This window comes from Heterocephalus glaber, unplaced genomic scaffold (assembly GCF_053883595.1).
Source record: "Heterocephalus glaber isolate CG9 unplaced genomic scaffold, H.glaber_assembly_v1.0 deba00001504, whole genome shotgun sequence".
Classification (NCBI taxonomy): Eukaryota; Metazoa; Chordata; class Mammalia; order Rodentia; family Bathyergidae; genus Heterocephalus; species Heterocephalus glaber.
Genome location: NW_028258324.1, coordinates 47034109 through 47061995, shown reverse-complemented (window position 1 = coordinate 47061995; position 27887 = coordinate 47034109). Strand labels below are relative to the sequence as shown.

Sequence of the window (27887 nt, the reverse complement as noted above, 5' to 3'; positions counted from 1 at the left end):
CCTTCAGATACTTTGAGACGCCTGTTGTTCTAAGATGCTAAATTTTGGGATGATTTATTAGTAATAGATAATTTATAATATGGCTGGGGCAAAGATGTTTAAGCATAAGTCTAAGTATCATGAAAGACAATGATCACAAAATGCTAGTATTTCATCATCTAAAATATTATAATTTTACATTTTATAATAAAATGTCTTTCATGTGAATCAGTATGTAATAACGGATATTAAAAGGAGAAAAGGTTAGTTAAGCTAACACAAGACACTGAGAATGACTTCAATCAAATCTCATTGGCATTAGAAGTTTTTATTTGGAATTTGACCCACAATCTATACAAGTTATTTACAAGGCATGAAAATGGAAAACAGCACAAAATACAATTGAGGTATAAGCTAAGAGCACAGTATGTCATGTTTCAATAAATATAATTCAAATTTGTAAACTAAGTAACCAGATAGATGAGTCTTATTTTTTAGTAAAACCATATAAAATATTTATTTCACGTGAGGTAGAGGACAGTTTCGTATGTCATGTAATGCAACCAACCACAGAAATTTTAATCAAAGTCAAATTATAGTCAATATAATCAGCGATTTGTTTCAACAGTCGCAGAACAAGTTAATTCAATTACTGCTTTCACAGGTTAGAAATTCAGAAATAATTTAAGACTGCTATGTTGGCTTAAAATTATCAGGATAAACGAGTACTTTTAACAGAAGTTAAAAGCCAAGTATGTTTTACTTCTCACAGTCGAATTCTCCAAAATGTTCTAGATTTCACAACTGTTTTAGTAAGATGTTTCTACTAGAACTACTTTAAGTATGCTGTGCTTTATTTTCAAGTGAGGTATCTATTGGAGAAAAAATCTTATAAATTTCTTACATTTAACTTTAAACACTATTTCATTTTCTGGGCTTAATTTTTAAATTTGTCTTTACATTTCATCACCTTCTAATTAAAAAAACAGTAGCACTGGCCAGAGATTTAGCTCAGTGGTTCTGCCTCCTGTCTCGCAAGCACAAGGACCCAGGTTCGATCCCTGATTCCACAAAAAACAAAATAACAGTAGCACTATATAAGACATTTAATTTTATTTCTAAACAGGCTCCAAATTGCATTATATAAAGCCATTTAAGTGGAAAGATTTTAAAAAAACAAAAACTGTCCTTTAGACAAAATGCAATATAAAATAACTATATGCTTTTATTCCAATAGTGGAAATGCTTAAGTAACCTATACTAGAAAAACCTTTTAAGTTGTTTAAATTATTCAATTCCACAACATATAATACAGCAGTTATATGTCCCTTATTGCTGCCAGTCAATAAAAACTATTAACAAGTAGTTCCAAGCCCAGGAACAGATGTACAGTATCAGCACAATTTTTCATTATATTTTTAATGTCATGTGGATTAAATGAATAAAGGGCAAATAAAAATGAGTGTTCTTCCCTAAATAATCAAAACAAAAGCCTTATCATTGAGAAGAAAATTTCAGAAGCTGATCAAAAACCTTCAGTGCTAATTTCGCAATTTATTCTAGGGAAATATCTTAAGTGTGTTTTACATTAGAGTTTCCTTTTTCATTTTATTTTCCTTCAAACAGAAACCACTGATGTGCAAAAAAAAAACCCCAAAAAACCAAAAACTGGTTGTTCTGTTGACTTCTAAAAGATATGGATAACCTGCAAGTATCATAGAACTTGGTTTATTTTACCTACTTTAATAACTGCTTTAAACTTCAATATTTACAAATGATTTTATATCTAAACTGGTAATATATTAAATGTTATAAAATTAGCTCAAGAAGCATAAAACATCATAATTCTCCCAGACACAAGAAATGCAAGCAAAACAAGTTTTATAAAAATTAAAAGCACAAGCCAAATTTAAGTTGGTACAATCTTTTCATAGCACTAAAGGGTTGCATTTGTAAAATCTGTGTTGTTTAAGAGCTTCCTCAATGACAGCAGGTTTTATATTTACTACCTTTAAAGATTTGGTTTATTAAACTATAGAAACTATGACCACCCAATTTAACATCACTCATCACCTAGTAAGCTAATATTCTTTCTAAAGATGCTCTAGCAAAACTATAGGCTGCTGTTCCTTTACTGCAGCTTTTTAGAGTAAATGTTTTTATTTTTCCTAAAAAGAATATTATGAACTCTGAGAAAAAATTGGCCTGCCTAGTGAACTTGGCACACAAAAACTAACACCAAAACAAACTTTAAATTAGCAACCAGTACACAAAATGAGCATGCAAAGAATAGAAGAATAAGTTCTATATGGGTAAGACTTTTAGCAGAGGTCATTTTTTAAAGTATTACAAAATCTCTATATTGTTTTCAAGCTATGTGGTGCAATTTAAATTAAAGTACTTTTAACAGCAATATTTACAATTGACTAAAAAACTATTTTCAAGGAAGTTAGAAACCTATGGCACATCAACGCATCTTCTAGAAAATGAAGACTATACAATGTCATGTGGCAAATTTTCATTATGTGAAGATTAGAAAAAAAATTCCTTTACTCAATTCTAAATCAAGGGTTTATAAATAACGGTGTTTAAGGACCAGTTAAGAATTCTAAAATAACATATTTCAAAGATAAGCAATTTATTTTAGACATTTTGGGCTGAAACCTAGGTAAGCTTACCATTTACTAAATAAAATCAGCCAAAAGCTTTTGAGTAAATTAGAAAAATAAGTAAAATTATAGATGCTTGCATTTGTCTCCCAAAAGAGCTGACTTGTGACACGATTAACTTACAACTAAAATAAAACTGTATCATAAAAGTCTGTAATTTTTCCTTGCCCAGATCTAAATGAATGGCACTGGGAGAATACATCATTTTAAACATTTGCTTTTGCACATTATTTTAACATGTGTTCATCCTTGAGAAGACTCAAGAATCAACAAATTAGATTATAGGCTTAATAAGGTTTAAATGCAAAATACCCATTAGATCACACTATATTTAAAGAAACAGCATTTTGCGAAGTACAAAGGTTCTTTTTGGATATGTGAGTACCATTAAGCAAAATATGAAAATAACCACTTAAATGATAATCAAAGAGATTTGAAGTTCTATACCATTAGATTATCTAGCTTCAATGCTGTAAACAGTATAAAACTTTAACAAAATTATTTTTTAAATAAAATAGCTTAAGGAATTTCACATAGTACCTTATGAGAACATGAAGAAAAAATTCATAGAATAATGTCAATGGTGGTCTCAGGAAACTTCCTTTAAAAAGATGTATACTGAGAATTTTACCTAATAACTTTTAAGCTAAGAATGAACTAATGTGAAATTTTCTATTTAAAATAACATTTCTGTGCAAAAAAAAAAAAGTGCAGATGTTGCCCTTCCCCAAACTGTGGAATTCCTTTGCCATCTAAAAATTATCTAAAAACCTTTGAAAAGCAAATAATTATAAACTATCCTATATTAACCTATCAAACTCTATTGATTGTAAATTCCTGACTTTGATATTAAAGTGTAATTGAAAATGTCCATTTGTGCAAATTTTGGTAAGGTAACATTTAAATATACAAAAGTCCAAAATAACCTTTCAAGCTGTTTAATATTTTATAATTTAAAGGAAAACAAATCCATTGTATAAATTTCAGGAAGACCCATAACTACATATAAAAACTGTACAGGACAGGATGGATTATATGGAAACTAATGTAATCAATGGAATCAGCTTTTCTCAAGAACATTAATATTTTCACACCACTAACATTTTAGACATTTCTAACAGTTCAGAAATTAATTTTCTGAATTCACTGCAAAAAATTCTAAATACAACCACATTTAAACTAAAAGACAAATTACAACTGCATTTTGTGTTTAGCAGCAATGAATAACAAAGCATGTCATCCTTCCCCTCTGTGTCCATGGGGTGTGCTATAACTTCATCAATGAAATAAATCTCTCTTAGGAGACACTGAAAGGAGGAAAACTGGTGGGAATTCATTCCACAATTTGAACAAAGTAAAAGCAAATTCTGTGTATAATAATGAGTATACTTTATAAACTTAAAAGTAGATAGTGTTGAGAAAAATGAAGACATACTCCTTGGGTAGCTTTGTATTACACATCTGAATTGTGATGCCACTATTATATCTAAAATTGAATCTGAAATATGGATAACAAAAGTGACCACAGCCATTATCCATCTCATAATGCAGCTTTTAAAAGGTATACAATTATTAAATTTGCATTAGAAATATAGGTAATTATCTACTGGTTGAAACCACGTATTATTGTTACCAAGTTGACAGGGGGCGGGAGTACAAAGAAACATACATTTTCTTTCATTTGGAAAATGTAAAAATTTATGTACTAATATATAATCTCTTCACTTTTTCTGATCTACAAATAGAATGCGCAGTTATCTTCATGCAAATAAGATATTCAGGATTCAAATACGAAAGCAAATAACAAACAAAAAAACCCTGTAATACACGGATGAATCTCTTTAACAGTTTCTATTCTTTAGCGGTCTTTGATGATTTCAAAATTTGCAGTTTTAGCTCTTTTATCATCATCTCTAACTTCTGTCTTGCCTCTCGCTCCTGTCTGAGTTCATCTTGGAGTTCTTGTCTATCAGCCTCGGCATGGTCCAATCGCTGTCTCAGTTCTGCCAACTGTATGATTTAAAAGGCTGTGTCAGTTTTCATTCAACTTTCTTTTCCCATTTAATTCTATCAGGGCAAAACCTACTTTAAAATTACTTTTTACAAAATGAAATAGTACATGTACACTACAATTACTTAAATGTCTACTACTTTTCACTTGACATTCTGACATAACATCAAACTGAGGAAAATGCAAAGGATCAAGAGGAATGAACATCTATAGCACTTTCATTACAATCTATACTATACCTCTCATTAAAGCCTGTAGCCTGCTCACATTAGTTATCTGTTCATCTCTGAATCGTGAGCTACTACTAACAAAAATTGCTTATTTTATCTCCAGTACTTCTGAATATTGTGAATAATAGCTCATGTTTGTCAATTTTGGGGCGTAAAAGCCTATATACTAAATTAAAATAATATCAAAATTTATATTTTAAAAATGCATCCATTTATGTTTGTGCTATGGGGAATCAAGCCCAGGACCTCAGGCATGCTAACCAAATGCTCTACTATCGAGCTACATTTCTAGCCCAAAATTACATAAAATTTTATATTCAAGTAGCTAGTGATTAACAATTTAAGTAATTAAATTACAGAAACCCAATAAAAGTTTAAAGTAACAAAGGTCAAAACATCATCTTAGACAACACAGCACGGATTTGTGTTTCCCATAATCATCTATCTTCAACAGCCTAATAAAATAAGCCTGACAGATTTGTTTTGTTTTATTTTGTTTTTTGGTACCGGGGATTGAACTCGGGTACTTGCGCTTGTGCAGCAGGCGGCGAAATCACTGAGCTAAATCCCGGCCCTTTTGTTTTGTTTTTTTGAAGCAGGGTCTCTCCCTTTGTAGTTCAGGCTGGCCCTGAACTCACTATGTAGCCCAGGCTGGCCTCGAACTCAGCTAGCCTGACAAATCTTTTTTTTTTTCTTTTGGTATCAGGGATCAAACTCAGGTCCTTGTGCTTGCGCAGCAGGTGGCGAAACCACTGAGCTAAATCCCTGGCCCTAGCCTGACAAATCTTAATTCCTTTAATAAAGAAATAACAGTTTCCATTTCCATGCTGAAAGGGCAGCATTATACAAACTGAGTAATTCTTACCTGTGCTGCATATTCAGCCTCTTTGTCTTTTTCTAAATTTGAGTCACAGGTACATTTTTGCTTCATTACCTGCTCCAATTTTTTCTCTAAGTCTTTCTGTTCAACATAAAATTCTTCCATTCTTTGAGCATGTTCATTCTGTAAGGATTCAAGCTCCCTCTGCAAATTCTGTTGTTCCTCATTGAGTTCCTTCATAGCTTTTGAACTGCTCAACATTTCTACTTCCTGTAACATTAAAAAAAAAAATCACAATACAATTTTTACTTTAGCTCTACCACATTAAATATTTGAGTTCAGGAAAATATGGGTTAGAAAATATCTGAAATTTGGCTATGAGTCCTATAAAGAAGTAATTATCTTAGCCGGGTGTGGTGGCGCACACCTGTAATCCCAGCACTTAGGAGGCTGAGGCAGGAGGATCACTGTGAGTTCCAGGACAGCCTGGGCTATATAGTGAGTTCAGGGCCAGCCTGAACTACAAAGGGAGACCCTGCCTCAAAAAACCTAATATCTTGAAAAACTATTTTCTCTAAAACTTAGTATTTAAAATTGCCTGTAAGTGTAAACTCTGAATAGCCTGAAGTACATTTTCTGCTCTTCATCTTTTCTTACTGAGAATATGCCAGTGTCTTTTATAATGTACTATTGTTTAGATAACAATTTTACCATCTGCAGTTGTTGCTTCTTTTGCAAAATTGAGTTCAGCTTCTCCTGTTGTTTTATGTAAGTTCTCATTACTTCTTCCATGATCTTTCCCTTATCATCCTCACAAATAACGTCCTTGACAAGAAGCAGAGATGAAGGAGCAGCACCATGTTTGCTTGTGTCTCTTATTAAGTCACAGGTGGTAGAATCAGATTTCTTTTTACTTATAGAATTATTTGAGATTGATGGATCTTTGAGGAAAAAAAAGTATGAATACTGTTAAATCACTAGACTGACTCATAAATGAAATAAAAAAAAATTCCATTTACAAATCAAATTAAAACATTAAGAAATAAACTTAACAAAGTAGTGGAAGATGTATATAATGACAACTACAAAACACTGCTGAAAGAAATAAAAAATGTGAATACATGGAAAGATAACCATATTCATAGATTGTAAAACCGATACTAAGACAGCAATATTCCCTATATGATCAACTTAGTACAACTATCAAAATTCCAACTCATTTTTTTTTTTGCAAAAGTAACAAGCATATTCTTCTAAAATTCATATGGAAATGCAAGGAATCCAAAATAGCCAAAAAGAATGAAATCAGAGGACACACAATTCCAAATTTTAAAGCTTACTAAAGCTAAAAATCAGTGGAAAAGAATTCTTAGTCCTGAAAAAAGTAAACCTATAGTTTTGTAGGCAATTGTTTTTTGACTAGGAGGGAAAGATAATGCAATCAGGAAAGAACAGTCTTTTCAACAAATGGACAATTATTTACATGAAAAACAAGACTAGACCTCACATCATGTATAAAAATAAATTCAAAATGGATCAAAGACCTAAATGTAAGAGCTAAAATCTTTAAATATAAATGTTTCTGATCTTGGATTCTAATCTTGGATAAACACTTCTGAAGCCAGTAACCAAAGAAAATAGACACACTGAACTTCACAAAAATTGAAAATCTGTATGCTTCAAGGGTCCCTAAGAAGAAAGTAAACAACTGACAATGGAATACTGCATATAAAATCTGCTATCCAGAATATATAAAGGACTCTTGCAACTCAATAATAAAGAGATAATCCAATTTAAAACAGGCAAAGATGTGAACAATTTTCTCCAAAGAAAATATGCAATGTGCAGAAAAATATAAAAAGATATTCAATCATCATTAGTCATTGGGAAATAACAAACCAAAGCCTCAATGAGATAAATACCGGTTCACAATCACTGCAATGGCTATATTCAAAAGACAGATAATAGAAGTGTTAACAAAAATGTACACAAACTGAAACCCTTCTAAGCTACTAGAGGGAATATAAAATGATACTGCTCCTTTGGAAAACAGTTTGATAGTCTCTCAAATCGTTAACTATTTACCATATGACTTAGCAATTACACTCCTAAATATATATTCAAAAGAAATGAAAACATATCCCCATACTAAAATTTGAGTAAAAGCGTTCATAGCATTATTCCTATCAGCCAAAACATGGATAAATACAAATATCCATCAACTGATAAAAGGATAAAGAAAATAAGGTATATCTACACAATGGAATACTTAGCTATAAAAAGAAAAATACTGACATATGAACATATGAACATGGACTGAGAAAATATTAGGCTTAGTGAAAGAAACAAGACAAAACTCACATGTAACTCTTTATATTAAATGTCCAAAACAGGCAAATGTATAGAGACAGAAAATAGGTTAGTGGTTGCCAGAGGTCAGGGGAAAAGAAGATGAGTGACTGCTGAAAGGATTACAGGATTTCCTTTTGGAGCAATGAAAATGTTCTGGAATTAAAAAGTTGTCATGGCTGCACAACTTTGTGATTATACTAATAATCACTGAACTGTATACTTTAAAGGGGTAAATTATTATATGTGAATTTTATCAACTGTTTTTAAAAACTTACTAGAATTTGGAAAATAAAATACAATGCAAATATGACATAATGGTATATTACTATTTTTTATCATATTTAAATACAAAGGAACTTGAGTTTAAAAATCTCTTAAGTATAGATAGAAAATACTCAAGAGGCCGGGGATTTAAGCTCAGTGGTTCTGCCACCTGTCTGGCAAGCGCAAGGTCCTGAGTTCGATCCCTGGTATGGGGAAAAAAAAAAACAAAACTCAACCATCTTAATTCTTGGGCCAGGGATTTAGCTAACTGGCACCGCACCTGCCTCACAAGCACAAAGTCCCAAGTTCAATCCCAGGTACCAAAAAAAAAAAAAAAGAATCTCAATTCTCTACAAAAAGGATTCTCCAACTGTTCCAGGACAGCTAAAATAACTGTCACACTGTTTAAGCAATAAACAAAGCTGGGCTTCTGGGCTGAGGATTTAGCTCAGTGGTTTCGCCGCCTGCTACGCACGCACAAGGACCTGAGTTCTATCCCTGGTACCAGAAAACAAACAAACAAACAAAGCTGGGCTTCTACCTGGACTATAACATAGGCAGTGTCTTGAGTATATTGTACATGTCTTGTTTGGTCACAGTGGTTTTTTTTAAAGGTATGATAGGTAGGCAGCTTTTTTTCTTGAAGATAAGCCACCATTCCACATTTATGCCAACTGCTCGGCTCCTAGACCTTTCAATCAACTGCTTTATTCCATGACTTACATTTCCCCAAATTTTACACCTAACTGTTCTTCCTTATGTATACTTACTAATATTAGTTACATGGTTGGGCCTGGGATTTAGCTCAGTGGTGCTGCCACCTGCCTCGCAAGCACAGGGTCCCGAGTTTGATCCCCAGTACCAAAAAAAAAAAAGTAAAAAAAATATATATATTAGTTACATGGTTTTTCAGTTCATAGCAAATTAGAAAAAAGTTTTATACCTAACTATATTCTTCCTTATGTATACTTATTAATGTTAGTGACATGGTTTTTCAGTTCATAGCAAAATTAAAAATAGGGACCTAAATGAAGAAATGTGACAGCAACAAAAGATGGGAAGGAAAAAAAATATCAAAAATCACTTGCAGTGTGAAACTATGTTTTAAAAAAATGTGTGTACATACATATTTTATATATAAAAATATATATTCCCGCACCTGCCTTGCAAGCACAAGGACCTGAGTTTGATCCCCGGTACCAAAAAAATTAAAAAATTAAAATAAATAAAAATAAACATAATAGTTATCACCATTCTAGAAAAGTGCAGTAATTGAAGTTCAAAGAAATCATAGTTTTGAAACGTGACTTTTTTAAAGGTAAAAACTTCAATTATGTAAGAAACTAGCTTAAATTGAAGCCTCGTTCAAAATACTGAATGAATGTGTTAATATCTGATTTTTAAAATATAATTTTTGAATACTTACCTAAGTGGCTGTATAATTCTCTACTTGTTTTTAAATCCATTTTCTCTTGTTCTTCAAGTGAGACATCTGGGTAAGACACTGTTTTTCGATGTTTACTACTACTATGAGGCTTCTCTGACTGTCTTGATACAGATTTACTTGCCTCTGTCTTTGTGACCTCTTTAGGCTGGGATACAGCAGAAGTAAGTGACACATTTGGGGCAACTACTTTATCACACATGTACAAGTAATAGCTGGAAACAAAGAAAGGCAAAGAAAGATACATGTTACATATTATTTTAGGTAGAAAAATAAAAAGATGTGACATATTTCCATACCTGAACTCAATTTTTTAACCAGACAACATAACTCAGAAAATAAAGTCAGCAGAAGAGAGTTCTTAAAAAAATAAGTACTTCAGGCATTAAGAGCAAAATTATGAGTAATTTTTGCTATTTTGCAAGTCATTCCTAAGTACTAAAAAGACACTGAGAAAAAAAATTAAGTCTCTTCTTCCCTCAAAACCACCTGAGGGGGAAAAAAAACCATGAAGCACATAGTAGAACTCTTTAATAGCTCTGAGCAGGTAAGAATTTATTTCAGAGAGAGAAAAGGCTGTATATCACTTTGAAGGCCTGTTTTCAACCTCCAAAGCAAGGGACACACTTGCTCTTTGCTAGATGAGGCTGCTTTAGTGAACCACTGCATGGCCCCGGCCTCACTGGGATGACAGGCCAATGAGAAGCTCCCAGGGCCTTCTTACACAACTCACAGAAAGAACAGTCTGTGAATGCAGCCCAGCTACCAAGCAGTTCTCCTTGTATCAAACTCCACAGAGCAATCTTATTATAATACTTCAGTATTTTCTACTTATTCAATAAAACAGAACAACAAATTGGGCAAAATTAAGATTGAAAGGATAACTACCAATTTTGCGCAAAGCTAATATAAGATTGTTCAGATTAACTGCAAGGCTCGTAGGACAAATTTGAGCTAGATATTTAAGTAACATATTTTAACTATAATCTAAGTAGCCATCAGTAAAAAGATGCAATCAGTTAACACTTCATCCCCTAAACATCAGATAATCGATCTCTTATCTGTTTTCTTTGTATAGGGCATCTATGTTGCTCCTCTATCTCATGAACTCAGTATTCTGCTTTAAAAAAAAAAAAAAGAAAAAGAAAAAACTGATAGGTTTCATAGTACCCAAAAGAATTACTTCAAGTTTAGTATGTATGACAGTGATTTTTGTACAACTATAAATAATACTCTAACTGTTCATCATCATGCTTGAGGATTATAGATTTATAGCAGCAGATAAAGATCTAAAAAAATGTTTATAATCTATAGTATGGTTTTATTGAAAATATGAAAACTTGCTTTTGAGAACTGTGATAATTATAAAATCTCAAAGTTCCAAAGAATTTTTTTAAACTATCAAAGTTACACAAAAACTCTTAAAGAACTGGTTTACCTCTTCAACATAAGTAGGAAATGAAAGGAAAACTTTGATTTTTTACTTATGAGTAGGAAAGGAACTAATTTATTTCAAGAAAAATCATAGAATTACCTAGTAAAAGTTATGTCAAATAATGAATACAATTTACACTTCATTTCAGTCATCAAATTTTTTCTGAGTTAATTAAATATACAATCCTACAATTTCCCCATAATGACAAACATAAGCAAAAGATACTAAGTTCCAAGTTATTGTTTAAAAAGTTTCAAATTTTTAAAGGTAATCTATTAAAAAGGCATAAAACTAAATAGTAAATTCCTAGTACCTAGAATAGTATTTAGCAGATAGTTAATAAATGAATAAATTAATGAATGAATAAACAAACAAATGAATAACACTTACCTGGGGTGTAAAAATGAATGTGTCTGAGAAATATGTTCACCTTCCTGCTTTATAACAGGATACCATGACTGCAATTCCATTCTTGATGGTACCTCAGTCTGTAGAAAAAGGCAGAGGCCAAAGTTTATCAAGTGGAAAAAGTAACAGATTTGTTTGGGGGGGTTTGTTTTGTTTTGGCAGTATTAGAGATCAAACCCAGGGCCTCATGAAGATCACGCAAATACTCTACCAATGATGGTTAATTTTATCAGGGCTGGGTAGGACCACTGGGTAAAGAAGAGTTATATTTTCAAGAGCCATATACTAGTAAGGCAGTCTTTCCTCAAAGTACCATATCTAGTCACTTAAAATTCGAAGAGACTGCTACATGAACTATGCCATCACAGGAAGTTTCAGTATGTATGTTATCAGAAATTATCTCATCAAGTTTCATACTTACAGAACATACTATACACAACACTGGGAACCTGAGTCTTATTTTTGCTCTTATAATGAACTAGACTATCCTACCCTTACAGTATATTAACTATATAATATTCTACAGCAGTAAGTACTTTTGGGAAGGTAAACCCAAAACCACTGTTAACAAGTATCAGTAAACAATTATTTCCTCATAAATGTAAAAAGTTTTGTTTGGCTGGCTTTTTTAGTGTTGAAGGATGAGCTACACCAGTAAATAAAAGAAAATGATGAGAAACTCTGGCAACTTAATGAGCATATATACCTACTAAAAAATTTTTTTCTTTTGGTACCGGGGATCGAACTTGGGACCTTGCGCTTGTGAGACAGGCAGTGGAAGCTACTAAAAATTTTATATATCCTGCTTAATTTTAACAAATACCTCTCCACTAAGTAGGTTATCAATTATCTCCATTTTACAGATTAAAAAAACCAAATGAGGTTCAAAATTAAGGGAAAAAGTGAATACAGTTACCAACTTCTCCCTTACTTTGGTTTGCTTTATAGTCTGTTTTGCCCTCTTTTCCTCCCCTCCCATTTTTTACATTATAATAATGATGTTGCTTTTTTGGGAAAAGAATACATTTTAAAAGGCAAGAGTCACTGGTAGAAAGAGTAAAGGAAAAACTGAAAGATGGCATGGTTATGGTGAAGAACAAAGATAGGAGGTTAACAGACAAATCCAGTACAGTAAAAGAATGGGATTAGGAACGCATTAGGTAAAGTCAAAATGGACAGCTGGGTATTTTCTGGAACCTTTCCTGTGAAAAAGATCCAATATTCCTCTGAAAGGCTCCAATCCCATCTGCATCAAACCAAGATGTGTGGGAAATGACAACTTTATTCAACAATGAATAAACAGGAGCCAGTGGTATAGCACAGTGGTACTGCACTTGCCTAGCATGAGTGAGGCTCTAGCCTCAATCTCCAGCACCACAAAAGAATAAAAACCTATGGGAGATAGCCACCAAATACTAAGAACAGGAATACTGTTTTACCAGATGTCTGGGTTCAGAACCCAGAGACAAGAAAGGGAAAGGCAAAAAAAAAAAAAAAAGGAAAAGGGGAAGGGGAAGGGAAAAAAAAGGATAAAAGAAGGATGTTAAACAGTTACAATGAAAGCACAATCAATTCTGAAGTGTCCATGGTTTGATTAGGGTCATCCTGCTAACAGAGGACCAATGTGGGTGAAGAAACCAGGATAATATACTTTATAGTACACCAAGATAGGAGTCTGAGGCTCTGGAGGTAGGAATATTCTACTGGTTCTGCACTGCCCACCGCTCTTGGACACAAAAGAGAAATAAATGACCATCTTATTTAAACAGCCATTACGTCTCTTACTTAGAGCCAAACTTCATCTTACTACCAGGGTTTACTGAACCTAAATAGAGGGGGGCAGGAATGAAGATGTTAAGTGAGCAGCCTAGCACCTTCAACAAAACAGGTGAAAACAAAAGGAAGAAGCTCTACACATCACACAATTTGATCAATCAAGAGATAACAAAGCCAGGAAAATGCCAAAATCAAAAATATAGTGACTTGTAATGGTGAAGATCTACATTTCTGTAAAGAATTACTAGGCAGGGGCGAGGAATTTAGCTCAGTGGTTCCACCACCTTCCTCACAAGCGCAAGGTCCCGAGTTCAATCCCCAGTACCAAAAAAAAAAAGAACTTAAGAATTGAGTATTCAGTGAGGCCCCATCCACTATATACAAGTAGTTTTTTTTTTAAGCTCACATTCCTCATCAAATATTGTAAAGATTCAAATATGCATCACAATTCTGATATAACAGTCTGAACCTGGGCAAATTCAACTGCTTATTTATAAAATAAATCGATCGCTTGTTTACATAGTTTCTTCAGCCTAAGGCTTAGATTTAGCAGTAAATGAGTAAAGGAACTGACTTCTAGCAACAAATACTAAATGATAAATGTGCTCTGACAGCTAAGGTGAAAGGAGAATATAAAAAATGAACATAAAGGGCCAGGGATTTAGCTCAGTGGTTTCGACACCTGCTGCGCAAGCACAAGGACCCAAGTTCGATCCCCAGTACCAAAAAAAAAAAAAATGAACATAAAAACTGCATCAAAAAGCAAGGCAATCTGAGAGCCTTGACACAGACCAGGACAAATAATTTAATATATCTCAAAGGTCCCCCATTCCCTATCTAAGAGTATAGTAACTGATATTGAAGAAGTCAGTCAATATGACATAGTTAAATTATGTTCTGCATACCACTTAGATTCAAAATTCTTTAAAATATTTTAAATTCATTTAAAAATATTTAAGTATTTAAAAGTCACAGTGCTTACAAGAGTTGCTTAATGGGAAAAATATTTTGAACTCCAAACCTGTATGATAAGAGGTATTAATAAGCATAGGTAAGATAAATCTAGTAAATCAAATGAAATCTAAGATCATTTTTAAACGAGAATGTTTTCTAGAAGTCACACATTAAAACTGATTTAGAGGGCTGGGGATTTAGCTCAGTGGTTTTGCTGCCTGCTGTACAAGCACAAGGACCCGAGTTCAATCCCCGGTACCAAAACAAAACAAACAAACAAAAAAAAAACTAAGTTAGAAAACAAGGCTTCTCTATAAATCAGTCTTACATCTGAAATAATCCTAGATGTACTTACTATCTAATAAATTGTTTCCTGATTTTTTTATTAAAATCATTAAAATTGATTTATACATTTAAAGTTCTTTTTTTGTTTTTTGGGTTTTTCTTGGTACAGGGGATCAAACTCGGGTCCTTGCACTTGCAAAGCACGTGGCAGAACCACTGAGCTAAATCCACAGCCCCAAAAGTTTTTCTACTATGCACACTGAAATATCAAATTTTCAGAACAGCAAGCAAATTCTGAGCTTTCTCAGGCAAAGATCATGACTTGAAATCTGAAAAATTTTAATCGTCAAGTTCAAAATTCTAGTTTTATTTTTCTTCACAATCCAAACCCACTGCCTCTTTATTTCTATTATGTCTCTAAACTTTAAACACCATCTTAAATAACTGCTAGCATATTTTTAAACATCCATCCCTCTTAATTGCCATTCTTATAATTTCCTGTTTTCCTGTCAATCCACTAACAGAATCACAAATCAAGGGTTCTAAAGAAATCTCCCTTAAGGATCATCTAATGTCTGAATTTCCTACACACTGAGGCTTACTCCTTTGCCAGATAAATAGTTATCCAGCCTCTGGTGCAACAGCAGATTGAGATCACAAACATTATTATTTTGTATTTTTAGTATCTACCACTATGCTTATCATGCACAGGAACTCAGAATTTACTTTGTTGAGTAAATTCTGAAGGCCAGTGTAGCTCATTAATTCTCAGGGAACCCTTTTCTAAGGTTTTGGAAGAGGGTCCTGAAGGTGCAGCTCAATGGTACAGGACCTGCCTAGCATGCTCATGTCCCTGGGTTTAATCCTCAGCACCACCAAAGTGGGTGGGGGGTACAGGGTTACTAGGTACCATATGAAATTTAAGACAGTTGTTTTTATCTTTGATATCCTTATACTCCATGAAGCACCAAAGAAGCCCAACAGTCCTTAGGCTGTATTTTATCAGATATACAAATTAAATAATACAAATGGTAGGGAAATGTACACACTAACCATGATAAAATATTGTAAGTTAATTTTACTTAATATGCTATGGTGAGCCATTATTACAAATTATCCTAACTGCATGTTAAAAACAATTAAGAAAAGCACATATTACAAAACATTCAGACATGCCAGATTTTCTCATTTATTCTGCATTTGTGTCAACATACAAATTAGATTTTCAAAAAGGAACAATATAATTAAATGGCACAGCACTAATGCTACTGATCAGGAATAAAAATTAGACACCAATATATGAGCATCTATTGCCTTTTATCTTACCTTTCAACACAGGAATAATTCATTCTTTTGTGCACTTAAACAGTGAAATAAGATACATTATATGAGTTGACAAGGGAGAGATCTTTCAGCAGCTTCAGTTAGAAAGCCTTAACATTTTTAAATGCTTTTATCACTCATTCCCCTCCCCATTATCTATCTCAAAATGAACAGATGGCATCTCCATTTCACATACATAAGCAAAATTTCAGATATATTATTTCATTCCAAAGGTTCTAATCTCTTAAATCATAAAACTCCAAATATCTATGAAAGCAAAATTTAAACAATCCTAAAATATATAGTACATTAATTTTTATAAGTAAAAAATCAGAAAATTTTCTTACTGACATTTCTCTAAATTTCTGCATCTTACTATACTTACTGTATATACATGATCCTCTGATAATCAGATTTCCTAATGAAGAACTATTGTATTTTTCTGATACAATGCTTATTAATCTCACAATAACAAATAATTTAGAGAGCTTGATTTCATTTATTATAAAAAAGATTTTTGGCATCACTTTTTAAAAACAAAAGCAATTCCAGGGCCTGGGATTTAGCTCAGTGGTGCCGCCAACCTGCCTTGCAAGTGCAAGGTCCCAAGTTGGATCCCTGGTACAAAAAAAAAAAAGAAAAAAAAAGTGATTCCACCCACTCAGCACTATCCATATACAAATACTCCTACTTGCACCAAAAAAAAAAAAAAGAAAAAAAGACCTTTAGAAATCCTAGACTGATGGCCAACAATAATCTTTGCTTTTAGGTGGCACTCTAGTTTTTAACCATATAATCAGATTAATATGATCTTCATGTCCTAATGTCAAACCACTGATGAACTAAAGAAATTATGACAATGGCTCAAAATTTCAAAATCTCATCAAAAATCATATGTAAGGTTTTAAAAAAAATGTGAAAAAAATATTTTTTAAAACGTTAAAAAGTTCTATAAAAATTAATTTTTAAATTTTTGTGTTCATAAGATAATAAGTAGGTTGATAAATTTAAGTCTATCTTCCCAATGGCATGAATATCTAAGAAGTAAAATATAATGCATATTAAAAGTACATTACTTCCCGAGTTTGATCCCCAGTACCAAAAAAAAAAAAGTACATTCCTTTGTACTATCCCATTATAAATCATTAGCAAGTTTACCAAAACCATGACTGGACACATAAGTGTGAAATAACTTCTTAGGTATAAACTGAATGTACCTGTCAGGGTCTTTTTACTATGTATAATATTAAGATATTCAAGAGGAGTCAATAAATGATTTCAGAAGTACACAAAAGACACCCTACCAGACAGCTGCCAACAACTCTCACTGAAAGCAAGCAAATTCTGTAGTACAGTATCAGCTTTCCTCCATACTTCTAAGATGTTGTGAATGAGTGTCTCAACAACTGAAATGGAATACCATTACAAGATAGCAAATAGCTACTTATGAGATTTTAAGGCTCAGTCTTGTGCCTCACTTCACTGTAAACATTAGTATTAATCAATCTAATGCAAAACTGGGACAATATGATCTAAGCATCTGTACTAAGTTATCAAAGGATCTTCAGGAGTCACAGCAGTGCCTGCTGCTCCCATGGGCTGAAAGATCATACCCCCATCTCACAAAGCCAATTTTAGGTTTGAATTGCTTAAAAATGCTCACAGGCAAAGCAAAGGATTAAGTTCTTATAATAAATGTGCAACTATCATATCAAATTCTTTATGTGAAGTGCTAGGTATCATTCCATAACTTGAAGGGAAAGAAACAAATTGATAAAAGTCCTATTAATTCCTGGGACTTTAAAGGCTTTATTTTTCTATCTCATTTTAGTACATACACCTTTTTTTAAAAGTTATGGTCCCAGATTATTTTGGTCTTCAAATAATAAAAACTGGCAATATCAAAATGAAGATTCACCTTATTATGTACAATATACTCTATTATCCATTTTATTCTATTTCATATTTTTGAAATGCGAATGACCCATTAAATTAATTTCAAGACTCTCCTGACCCTTCTCAACTGGTTTCTCAAGAGTATTAAAAATTATCTCAAGACAGGGCCGAGAATTTAGCTCAGTGGTGCCATGCCTAGCAAGCACAAGGTCCTGAGTTCGCTCCCCAGTTCCTGGAAAAAAAAAAAAAAACTCAAGGCATTTTCATTACATGTAATGAATTAACATCTCCCCAGTGGTACTACCTGTGTACCATCCTTGGGAAAACTGACAAAATCATCATTTTATATCATTTTCTGCAGGGCTTCCCTCTCAAGAAAGGGTCTATAAATGAAAAACTGCAGCTTAAAAAGGAACTCAAGACCAGGAGGTTAAACTTTTAAGTTTTCCCATTTTTTAGTGGTAAAAATGAATATAGATTCTGCATTTCCTGAAAACACTGGAGGGTGGGGTGGTTGCTGCACACAACTATTCCCAAAGTCTAAAGATTCCAAACTCCTAAAGATTTCTAATAAAATGCCAGGGACAAGGAGGGTATACAAATTCTGCTAGTAACAGAATAAGTTCCAAAAACTTAATTACTCTAAACTCTTTACAAAAGCCCAGTGAGAAAGATACTCTAAATAAACTCTAATCCAGTCCAAATATGTTTGTGTTGATCTATATTATCCAAAATCTGAAAAGTGGTCTCAAACATGGGAATGGGAATTATCTCCAACAGAACAAATCAACATACCTGTTTGGATTGAAAGGCTAAAATAGAATGATTCAGAAATGGTACTTTTTATAATAAAACTGCTTCATGCTTTTTTTCTTGCAGACTTTAGATACATTTGAATATTCAGTTCTTATTTGCTTTAGGAATATCTTCACATAATTCTATCTAAATTAAGGTGTTTGGAGAAAGAAGATTCCCCAAATATATATTAATCAAATTTTCAATATGATTTGAAATACCATACTACATTATCTAGAGTAAAAACTAGTAGCTTCCAAAATGCATTCCCATTCTCTCATTCATTGGTTATAGTAACAATTTATGTGCAAACTACATGTGTTTAAAGGTTAAACCATTATTTTTTTTAAAAACCAACTACTTTAAAACACCATTTAGTCCTCTTTAAAAAAAAAAAAAAAAGATTACATTGAGTGCCTTTGACATGCCAGGCTGGGAGTCAGGGGAGACCAGTCTCTGTCTCTAAACTTACGGAAACAGTTATTAATTCCAGAAAGTTAGACAGCATTGACAGTGGTCTCTTGTTTTTGCACAAAAACTTTCTGACTGATTTTATACTCACTTGATCAAAATTTTTGCTACTCACAAAATACAAACTACCCCAGATGTAACAAGCTACCATGAATTCCACAATTAATGCTAGAATACATTTTGTTCCATCATTACTCTTGGTAGTTGCCCATTCTCTCTAGTATATTTCCTTTTTCCCTTGAGGTTAATACTGAAAAGCACATTTCCTAAATAAATGTACAACAGCTTACAAAGGGGAGACATTTTGTACTATTATTATTCCAATGATCTCTACAGAAATGAATGGAAATAAAAATGCGAAGCTAAAGGTAATGAATGGCTAATATGTTTTCAGGAGAAAATTTTTTGTTCGTTTTGTGACCTAAAGACTGCACCCAGGGCCAGAGTACATGTATGTGCTCTACCACTGAGCTATACATCCAACCAGGGGAAAAATCTATAAAATACAGAGTATACCCTAGGTATTTCATGAAAAGTATAGTAGTTTACTTACCTATGAGTAGTCCAGTCTGAATTTTAGGAATCTAATTATATATATATTTTTTTTAATTATATTTATTTATTTTTGGGGAGGGTACCAGAGCTTGAACTCAGGACCTTGCACTTGTGAGGCAGGCAGCGCAAACACTGAGCTAAATCCCCAGCTTTTTTTTATATGTATTTTTAATGGTATATACTATCTATCCATTAACGTTAAATAAAGTGGAGATTGTAAGCCATATTCTGTCAGAGAAGAGCCACGTATAATTTTGTTATCAACTTACTGTAAATGGCCTCTTCTAGTGTCCTTGAAAATAATCTTAAATAAACATTACCCCTCAAATTTTATTTATAAATGACCAATTTGCTTAGCAACCTTTTCCCACAGAAATTTATTTGATCTAATTCTAATTTGATGAAATGCCCACTGACATGAAAAAGGAACAAGAATGATTTTTATTTATATGTGTACCCTATAAAATACAATAACCATTTTTCTAATTAACACAGAAAACTCATATGGTATAATCTGATAATACCATACTTCAGAGCAGGTCCAATACCAAGTATCTTTCTTATGATCCGAGTAAGAAAGAGCTGACAATATAACTTTAGTTTCTACAAAGAATTCAATTCTTCACTCATACAACTCATTTCTAACATTTAAATATAGCACTTAACTAAGCAAATTAATGTAGCTATTAGCTATGCAAATAAGTTTATTGGTTATTACTAATATAATTTCCATCCTTTACAATAATTAAATTGCTGCATTTCAAACAATTGTCTACTGAGTTTCAGGGGTTTTTTTTAATCCAAAAGTAATTCTTTGACTATATAAACTATGTTAAGCTTATTAAATTACATTCACACTAAACATAAAGACTTTTACATAACAGGTTAATAAACTTAGCAGTCTTTTTTTTAAAAAAAGGAAAAGAAAGCCGGGTTTGACTTTTTAAAATGACCGTCCTCTGGTCAATTTGGTTTGGCAAACAACTCACTGACTCATCAATGATAATGAAAAATTTGCCCTGACCAAGGACTATTTCCCTTCCCCTCTTCCAGTTAAACACCTTCATATACACATTATATACAATATATATTATTATACATTATACACACACACACACGCACACATATATGCGGGTTTATACAGAATCAAGAAGTTTCTACTTTTAGACAAAGTATGCAAAATTACTAGGCTTCAGAAAACCTGCCTGCAACTCCCAACTCAATTGGTATAACCTACCAATTATACAACCAGGAACATGTTAACCATCTGGGACTAATTTTTCATCTGACAGGAGGAAATATTCTAACTCACTTTCATCACAGACCTTCAAAAACTACCTAACTCTGGGCACAGCTGCACACTCTGAGAGGTTAAGGCAGGTGATGCTAAGCAAGAGCCCAGCCTGGGCAAATGTGCAATTTACACACTGTCTCAAATTTTAAAACTAAATAAATAAATGGCTGGGAATATACGTAGCTCAGTGCAATGGCTCTGGGTTCATTCCCCAGTACTGCAGGGGGCGGGGGCTACCTCATAGTGTTTCGAGGAGTAAATTTTAAAACATGCTGTAGCAAGCACAAAGAAAAAGAAAAACTCAAGTGTTATACAACATGAGCCAAAAAGATATTTTCTTAAAGGTTAAATTGTTGGAAATTTTCTTAAAGTCTCAATGCAAATATGAAAAAAAAATTTTGAAGTGCAGAAAAGAGTCAGGAGAAAAAAAAAAAAATACACCTTCCCATACCTAAAAGTCCATTCCAATTAATAAATTCTGGGACAATAAGAGACTACATCCCAGATAAAGGATGGTTTCAACTTTAGCTAAACCTTAGTACATACAGTTTCAGTTAGGCACACCCCTATACCAGGTTCTTAGATTTATTTTCACACATTAGAGGAACATAAGACAAACGAGGTAATTTGTCCCAAAAATGCTTAAGTGAGAGTAACGAAGATTCAAGCAATATATCTGGCAAATTATGTGACTATCTAGACATGTAAGCCACAGGCCCCTAATTAGTTTGGAGCCAAGATATTCTAAATATCAAAAGGGGCATTCCACTTTGGAAATATAGATGACCTCGAGCACAAAAGTCAGCATTGCACATATTCAACTGTAAGCCTCGTTTTACACTTTTGAGTGCTGGCTTGAAATTAATTCTGCTTTAAAACCAATTAATAAGTGAAGCTGAAGAATATAAATCTAGTTGCCACTGGAAAGAAATTTCAAGAACCTTTTGGAGAGCAGCAAGCAATGAAACTCTAAGGGTATCTTTACTGAGCTTCAGAAGCAAACCTCTGTCCTAAAACTACACTTGACTCAATTTCCCTCAAAATGTGAAAGCGCCTTGACACCTTCCAGTCCAAGCCCAAACTTTGCTATTTACAACCTTCAGCAAGTCATTTAATATGCTTCATACATTTCTTCTGTGAAATAGAACACAGCTATTTCAAGAAATCAAAATTAGAAAAATTTTAGTTATTAAAACATGACCAACTTTTTATTGTAAAAATAAAATTATGTAAAAACTACTCAAAAGCAATGCTTGACACATGTCAAACACTTATCGTTTAGTGTTATATATGAATTAAATCAAGTAGGAAAATACTTAATCAGTTCAAACTATTTAAAAATTCAAATCTTGTCTATTACGCAGTCATTCAGAATCTTAATTAGAACAAAGATATTAGTTCAGCCTACCGAATAATGCAGTGGAAAAAATAGTAAGCTTAAGATCTCTTTGCTGATAGCTTGCTATATTAATATTTTACTAATCTAAACTTCATTCTAGCTGCCGTAATTTTTTAAAATCCTTTCCCAAAAAAATGTTTTCTAGAATCACAAATTCTTCAAACATCTTTTGTACTTGTTTCCAACACTAATCAAACCTAAATATCCACGTGTAGAAACTCAAGGTCATAGATGTAGCCTTAAAAAAATGCTCTTAAGACCACCACAAGAATTGTTTAGGCTAGCCGTTGTATCATTTGCCAATGCGATAACACCATGTAATAACAAAGTGTAAATTATCTTGAGTCCTAGGAAAACAACATTTAGTCATCAAGAAGCAGAATGTGTGAAAAAAATAGGCCAAAATAAAGCCCAAACTCCTCCAATTTTGGCTGTATAATTTTTTTTTTGGTATTGGGGATCGAACTCGGGACCTTGCGCTTGCAAGGCAGACTGCAGAACCACTGAGCTAAATCCTGGGCCCTTGGCTATGTAATTTTTGGGAAAGCCATATCTCTCTGGACCTCATTTGCTTTATCTGTAAAATGGGAATTTTCCTTCTCTCATAGGTTGGACAGTCAAATAAGCAAAATATGCAAGAAAATACTTCATAGCCTAAAAATTGGAACACAAACACAACTTTGACCAGTGGTTTTTGTTGTTGGAGCAAAAAGTTTCTTAAAAACACACAATATGCTAAATACAGAATTTTGATTTCAAAGTAAACCACTATCATTCAAAACTATTTTAAAAACTTGCCTTGGATTGAGTTCTCTTTCCATTTCTCATGTTAAACTTCTCCTTCATTTCCTCTAAAATTATTTTCAGTTTCTTTTCTTCAGGTGTCCCTAAGTATTTTTGGTTCACGTGAAGATAACAATGCCATTTGGCTGATTCAAAGCCCCAGTGGCAAGTTCTTTTGTCAGGTGATCTGTGAGAATGCATCACAAATGTCTGGGGTGCAAACATTCCACAGCACTCCAGACACTGAATACATGGAGCATCAGGCTGCACATAAAACTGAGGTGCAAACAGACCCTGACATTTGCCCAAGCATTCATGTTCCACTTCAAAGGCACTGCCAGTTTCCTTTAACTGGGCCAATGAGTTTTTAGCAGAAAGTATGCTCCCATTTTGCAGAAAAGTTCGTGGCCGCAATAAAGCATTACAAAGTCTTTGTGCGTCAGTTAATGTAATCAGCCCACAGGATGGAGCATTGAACGGTAGTATTCCCAGGACCTTTAAGATATGAAGCTGATCTGACGTACACCTTGAACAATATATATATAATTCATCACACACTGTATTTATTTGCTGAAGTGAAAATTCTCGGAGAACAGAATTTAAGACTTGGGGCAAACAGAGTCTCTTTTCTCCTCCAACTTGAAAACAAGAAACAGACTCCCCTTCCAAAACAGTCTGGGTGAGCTCTGTGGAGCTATCGGAAGGGACGAGCAGTGGGCCAGGAAGAACCTGAGGAGATGGAAGAGGCAGAAATACAGTGGGTGACATGCTTTCCTGGGAATACCGAGCAGAAAATGCTGCTGGTCCACCCAGAGAGCTCTGACTACTTAAGTGGAATTGTGCCAATGTGTGTTTCAAACTGGGATTTAAATTTAAAAGTTCAGGCACAGAAGTACAGGTTCGCTTAACATGTTCTCCATCAGTTTCCATCGGTGCTTCTCCATAATCATCCAAATGTTCCTTCTTTACCGTTGGCATCTTATTAATCGTTTTTCCATTTGCATGAATTTCTGTCATCATTTTTTTCACTGGTGGGCTGCCATCCTCTCCCATCCCATTCAATGTTTTATTTGAGCTCTGGGCCAAGGAGAAATTTGTCTGAAGGTTTTCCATTGCTACACTATTTAAATAATGAAGTCTGAGATTTGCATTTTTATTTAGTTGCTTCTTTGAAGAGAGAATAATGTATACAAATATTTATAACTTACTCATAGAAAATCTTAATCTCCAAAGAGAAATCTAACTCAACAGATTTTGCAACCTTGTTTTGGCGCTTACATCCTAGTGTAATTTCCTGCAAATGCTATAAAATTTCTCATTTTGCTTCTAAAAACAAAAAGGTACACTTCTAAGGAAGCTTTTGTTTTCTGGAGTTCTTCAGGTATATGTAAAACAAAGCTATCAAGTTCTCCTTTTGAGGTGTCCAGGTTCAATGCAATGGTTTGTTATGGTTGCTTTGTTTTAAAATAAAGCATGTGTAAAGTTTATGCCATTACTGTGCCATAAAACCTAGACTGAAATGCAAGTCAAAATGATGCAACCAAATTTGATTTTTGCCACCAAGAACAGTTAAGAAAAAAAAAACAGGGGGAATGTGTCCTCTAAAAGCTGTCTGTCTGTTGGTCTCTGTTGACAAACTGAAGTCTCGTACAAATCTCCACACCGGTTAAGAAGTGCCTCTGACTCCACTTGGACTTTTATTATCAAAAATTATACTTAAGGAAAAATTGCTTGGTTATCTTTAAGGATTACAGTTCATTCTTCTTTTAATGGATCTGTAAGAGAAGGGGGATGGGGGAGTTACATGTGAATTTGCTCCAGAGGCCAAAGGGTCAGTTTGAAACCAGTTTCTTAATCTTAAACTGAGTACACTTTACCAAAGGTGACACTTGAGTGATTTCTTTAAAACTAGCACCAGATAATCACAAGAACCTTCATTTAAACAGGAAAGCAATTCAGAAGGTGGGTAAACAAAGCAAAAACATCCCTCAAAAGGGGGAAGGCTACTCAAATTCAGAGTATGAACAACCTTAAACAGAACACTCAGATAAAACTTAGTACAAGAGAATTTCTGTTGTGCCATTTAAACTAAAAAAATAATTCATTACTGTATTTCATCTCCTAATTTTTAAAAAGGAAGGGCCAGGTGTGGTGGTGTAAACCTGTATAATCCCAGAACACAGGAGGCTGAGGCAGGAGGATTGCCCTAAATTCCAGCCAGCCTGGGCTACCTAGTGAGCTCAAGGCTAGCCTAACCTATACGGTGAGACCCTGTCTTTAATAAAAAACTAAAAAAGGGAGTCTGGTTTCGCCACCCCCCCCAAAAAATTTTTAATATAACCACCATATGCAACTAAGTTACAATCTGAAGAGCATATTAATTCGTCTAGCAAACGTATGCTATTTTTCTGGAATGAATGTAGGTTAAAAAAAAAATTAAATTTCCCTTTAAAAGGATTAGCGAATTTGCTTAAAGGAAACCAAAAGCTGTAAGCTTCCATGTCTAGGAATCTCCATCCTTGAACAAGATTCATCCGGGACAAAAAGCACAAGGCAGACAAACCCTCTCACAAAGAATGCAAATGGAGGAAAAGAAAAAAAGAAAAGATACTTCTTTCACTTCCTTCTTCAGAAAAAAAAAAAATGAAATCCAATAAATAGAATTTTTTTGCTTTGCAAACTCCCAACAATTTACTTTAAAACAAACCTAAAGGATTAAGAACGAAGGCCATCAGCCATCATACAGACTTTCACCACCACAGGGACACTTCAGCCCACGCAGGGTAAGGAAGAGGGCAAGAGGCACGACCTAGAATGGGGGAGCCCCCAAACCCTGAAGCGCTCTACCCACGCAAAGCCACCCACCCATTTCTAACCTTACGGGGTGAAGTCAGGGAACCTGGGGACCCGGAACGTCCGGGGGGTGTGAGAGTGGAGGGAACTGGAGAGAGGAGTCCCTCAGCCACCACCCGGAGCCTGGGAGAACCCCAAGCGCCCTCCAACACCGCCCCACTGCGGGGGCCGCGAGGAGGCGGTGGAAAACCCCGCGCGCGCTCTCCCCGGGAAGTTCTCGGGTGTTACCTCCGCGCCCCGAGGGCTGCACCTCCCCCCACCCGCCCGTTCGAGCGCGACCCCAGTGGGGACCGCTGGTGAGCGGGCTCCACTCCGGAACCCCGCGCCGCCCGGCGCCCGCCGCCAGGGTCCAGCCCAGGGCATCCCTGGCGAGCGCAGACAGGCGGGGGCGGGGGCGGAGACGGGCGTTTGGGTCTCGGGGTCCCGGCGGCTCGGGTCAAGTGCAGCGTCTCTGCAGCCCGAGGGCACCACCCGCGGTCAGCGAGGAGCGATCCTCCATGGGACACCCGCCCGGCGCGCCGCCCCGGCCCCCAGCCCACCCGGGACCCGCGCATCCAGACCCCCTACTCTGGCCTCCGCGCCCGGGAACACTCCACCGGCTCGGTGAACTCCCCACCGCTCGCGTCGCGGACGCCGGGCTCCCCGGGGGCCATGCAACCCTCGCCTCCCGCCGAGTCCCCCCTCGAGCCGGGGCCGCACCTGTGCCCGCTGCCGTCGCCGCCGCTCGCCCGCTCCCTTTGGCTGTGCCGGCGCCTCTCCGAACCCCACACACATCGCTACACACAGCTTCTGACGTCACCGAGCCCTCGGCCCGCCCACGTCACTGCGGAGACACACGGCTTCCCGCAGACGCCGCCGCCGTCTCCGGCCGCCCGGGGGAGAGCGAGGGCGGCGGGGAGTAGGAGGGGAGGGGATCCGAGCCAGCAGCGCCGGCCCCGCGCGCGCCCGCGTCGCCGCCGCCACCTCACGGCTGCCAGTCGCCTCGGAAGCGCGCGCGCCGTCTGGCCTATTGTGGCTCCTCAGGGCTGCCCCGACCTGTGGCCTCTCGCGCGCCCCTCCCCCACGCGCGCGCTCCGGGCCCCGCGCGCCGTCTGGGCGGCTGGCGCGCGACGCTGTCTGCGGTGCACGGCGCAGACAGGATGTTCCCTCCCGCCCCACCCCCACCGCCGCCGCCTCCTCCCTCCCTCCTTCCTTCCTCGAGTCGCCCAGCCGGCTGTCTGGGGCCATCGTCGCCCCGCCCTCGCCCTCGCCCTCGCCCTCGCCCCACCCGCTGCTCTGGGAACAGGCCAGACCCGGGGGCGCTTGGCTGCCTGGCCGCCGCGCTTCGGGGAGGGGGCGAAAGGGCGGGGCGGCCGCGCGGTGCACTGTGCGCGACCCCAGCAGCGGGCACGGCCCGCCCAGCCCTGCGCAGCCGCCCGAGGTCAGGCGCGGGCGACCGCCCCCCTTGGCCGCAGCTGGGCCGCCCCGCCCCGGAGGTAGCCGGGCGGCGGCCTCCCTCCGCGCGCCTCGGGCTGGCCCTGAGCCCGCAGCCGCCGCGCAGACGTTCCCCGCCCGCCGGCCTCCCCGCCCCCGGTCGCCCCTCGCCCCCGCGGGGCCTCCCGCTCCAGGCCGCGCTGCCAGCTGCTGGCGCCCCGCCCCGCCCGGGCCTCCACCCGAGGCCTTCCCGGGCTGACCTCTATCCGCCATCGGGCCGCAGGAGGGAGGCGAGCGAGCGAGCGAGGGCGAGGTGGCCAAAGTTCCGGCGAGACCCGGGGAAAACATTTCTGCCTTGCTTCTCAGCCTCCCTCCCTGCAGAATGTTTCTGTCGGCTCAAAAAGGAACCGTAGAAAATTACACGTTTTCACAGTGTTTTCTGAGGGTTTGGAGGCTTGGGTATTTTTTGCTGAGAGAG

The 27887-nt window shown here is 36.4% G+C and overlaps 1 protein-coding gene and 1 pseudogene across 3 annotated transcripts; one reads left to right on the top strand and one right to left on the bottom strand.

Moving 5' to 3' along the window:
- Positions 1–291: 291 nt before the first annotated feature.
- Skil (SKI like proto-oncogene) lies at positions 292–27887 on the bottom strand. Of its 3 annotated transcripts, none has more exons than XM_021254089.2 (7): positions 27670–27887; positions 23159–24918; positions 11595–11692; positions 9752–9984; positions 6421–6650; positions 5755–5979; positions 292–4658 (listed from the first exon to the last, which is right to left on the bottom strand). In XM_021254089.2, exons 2-7 carry the CDS (start codon positions 24254–24256, stop codon positions 4500–4502), a joined length of 2043 nt encoding a protein of 680 aa, XP_021109748.2. In that variant the 5' UTR covers positions 24257–24918; positions 27670–27887; the 3' UTR covers positions 292–4499. The 3 variants fall into 3 exon arrangements, with proteins under 3 accessions (XP_021109748.2, XP_004834640.2, XP_087042635.1); XM_004834583.4 differs by lacking the exon at positions 27670–27887 and adding an exon at positions 26696–26834; XM_087186509.1 differs by lacking the exon at positions 27670–27887 and adding an exon at positions 26696–26834 and having other exon boundaries at positions 5824–5979.
- LOC147825329 (signal recognition particle RNA) lies at positions 6116–6253 on the top strand (annotated as a pseudogene).

Bases quoted from the DNA above. Each gene is read 5' to 3' on its own strand.
- Skil (XM_021254089.2), bottom strand. From the start codon at position 24,256: ATGGAAAACCTTCAGACAAATTTCTCCTTGGCCCAGAGCTCAAATAAA. The intron at 6,651-9,751 runs GTAAGTATTCAA...TTTTCCTCAAAG, and splicing joins AGAATTATACAGCCACTTAG to ATCCATCAATCTCAAATAAT. The intron at 5,980-6,420 runs GTAAAATTGTTA...TTAATGTTACAG, and splicing joins AGAAGCAACAACTGCAGATG to GAAGTAGAAATGTTGAGCAG.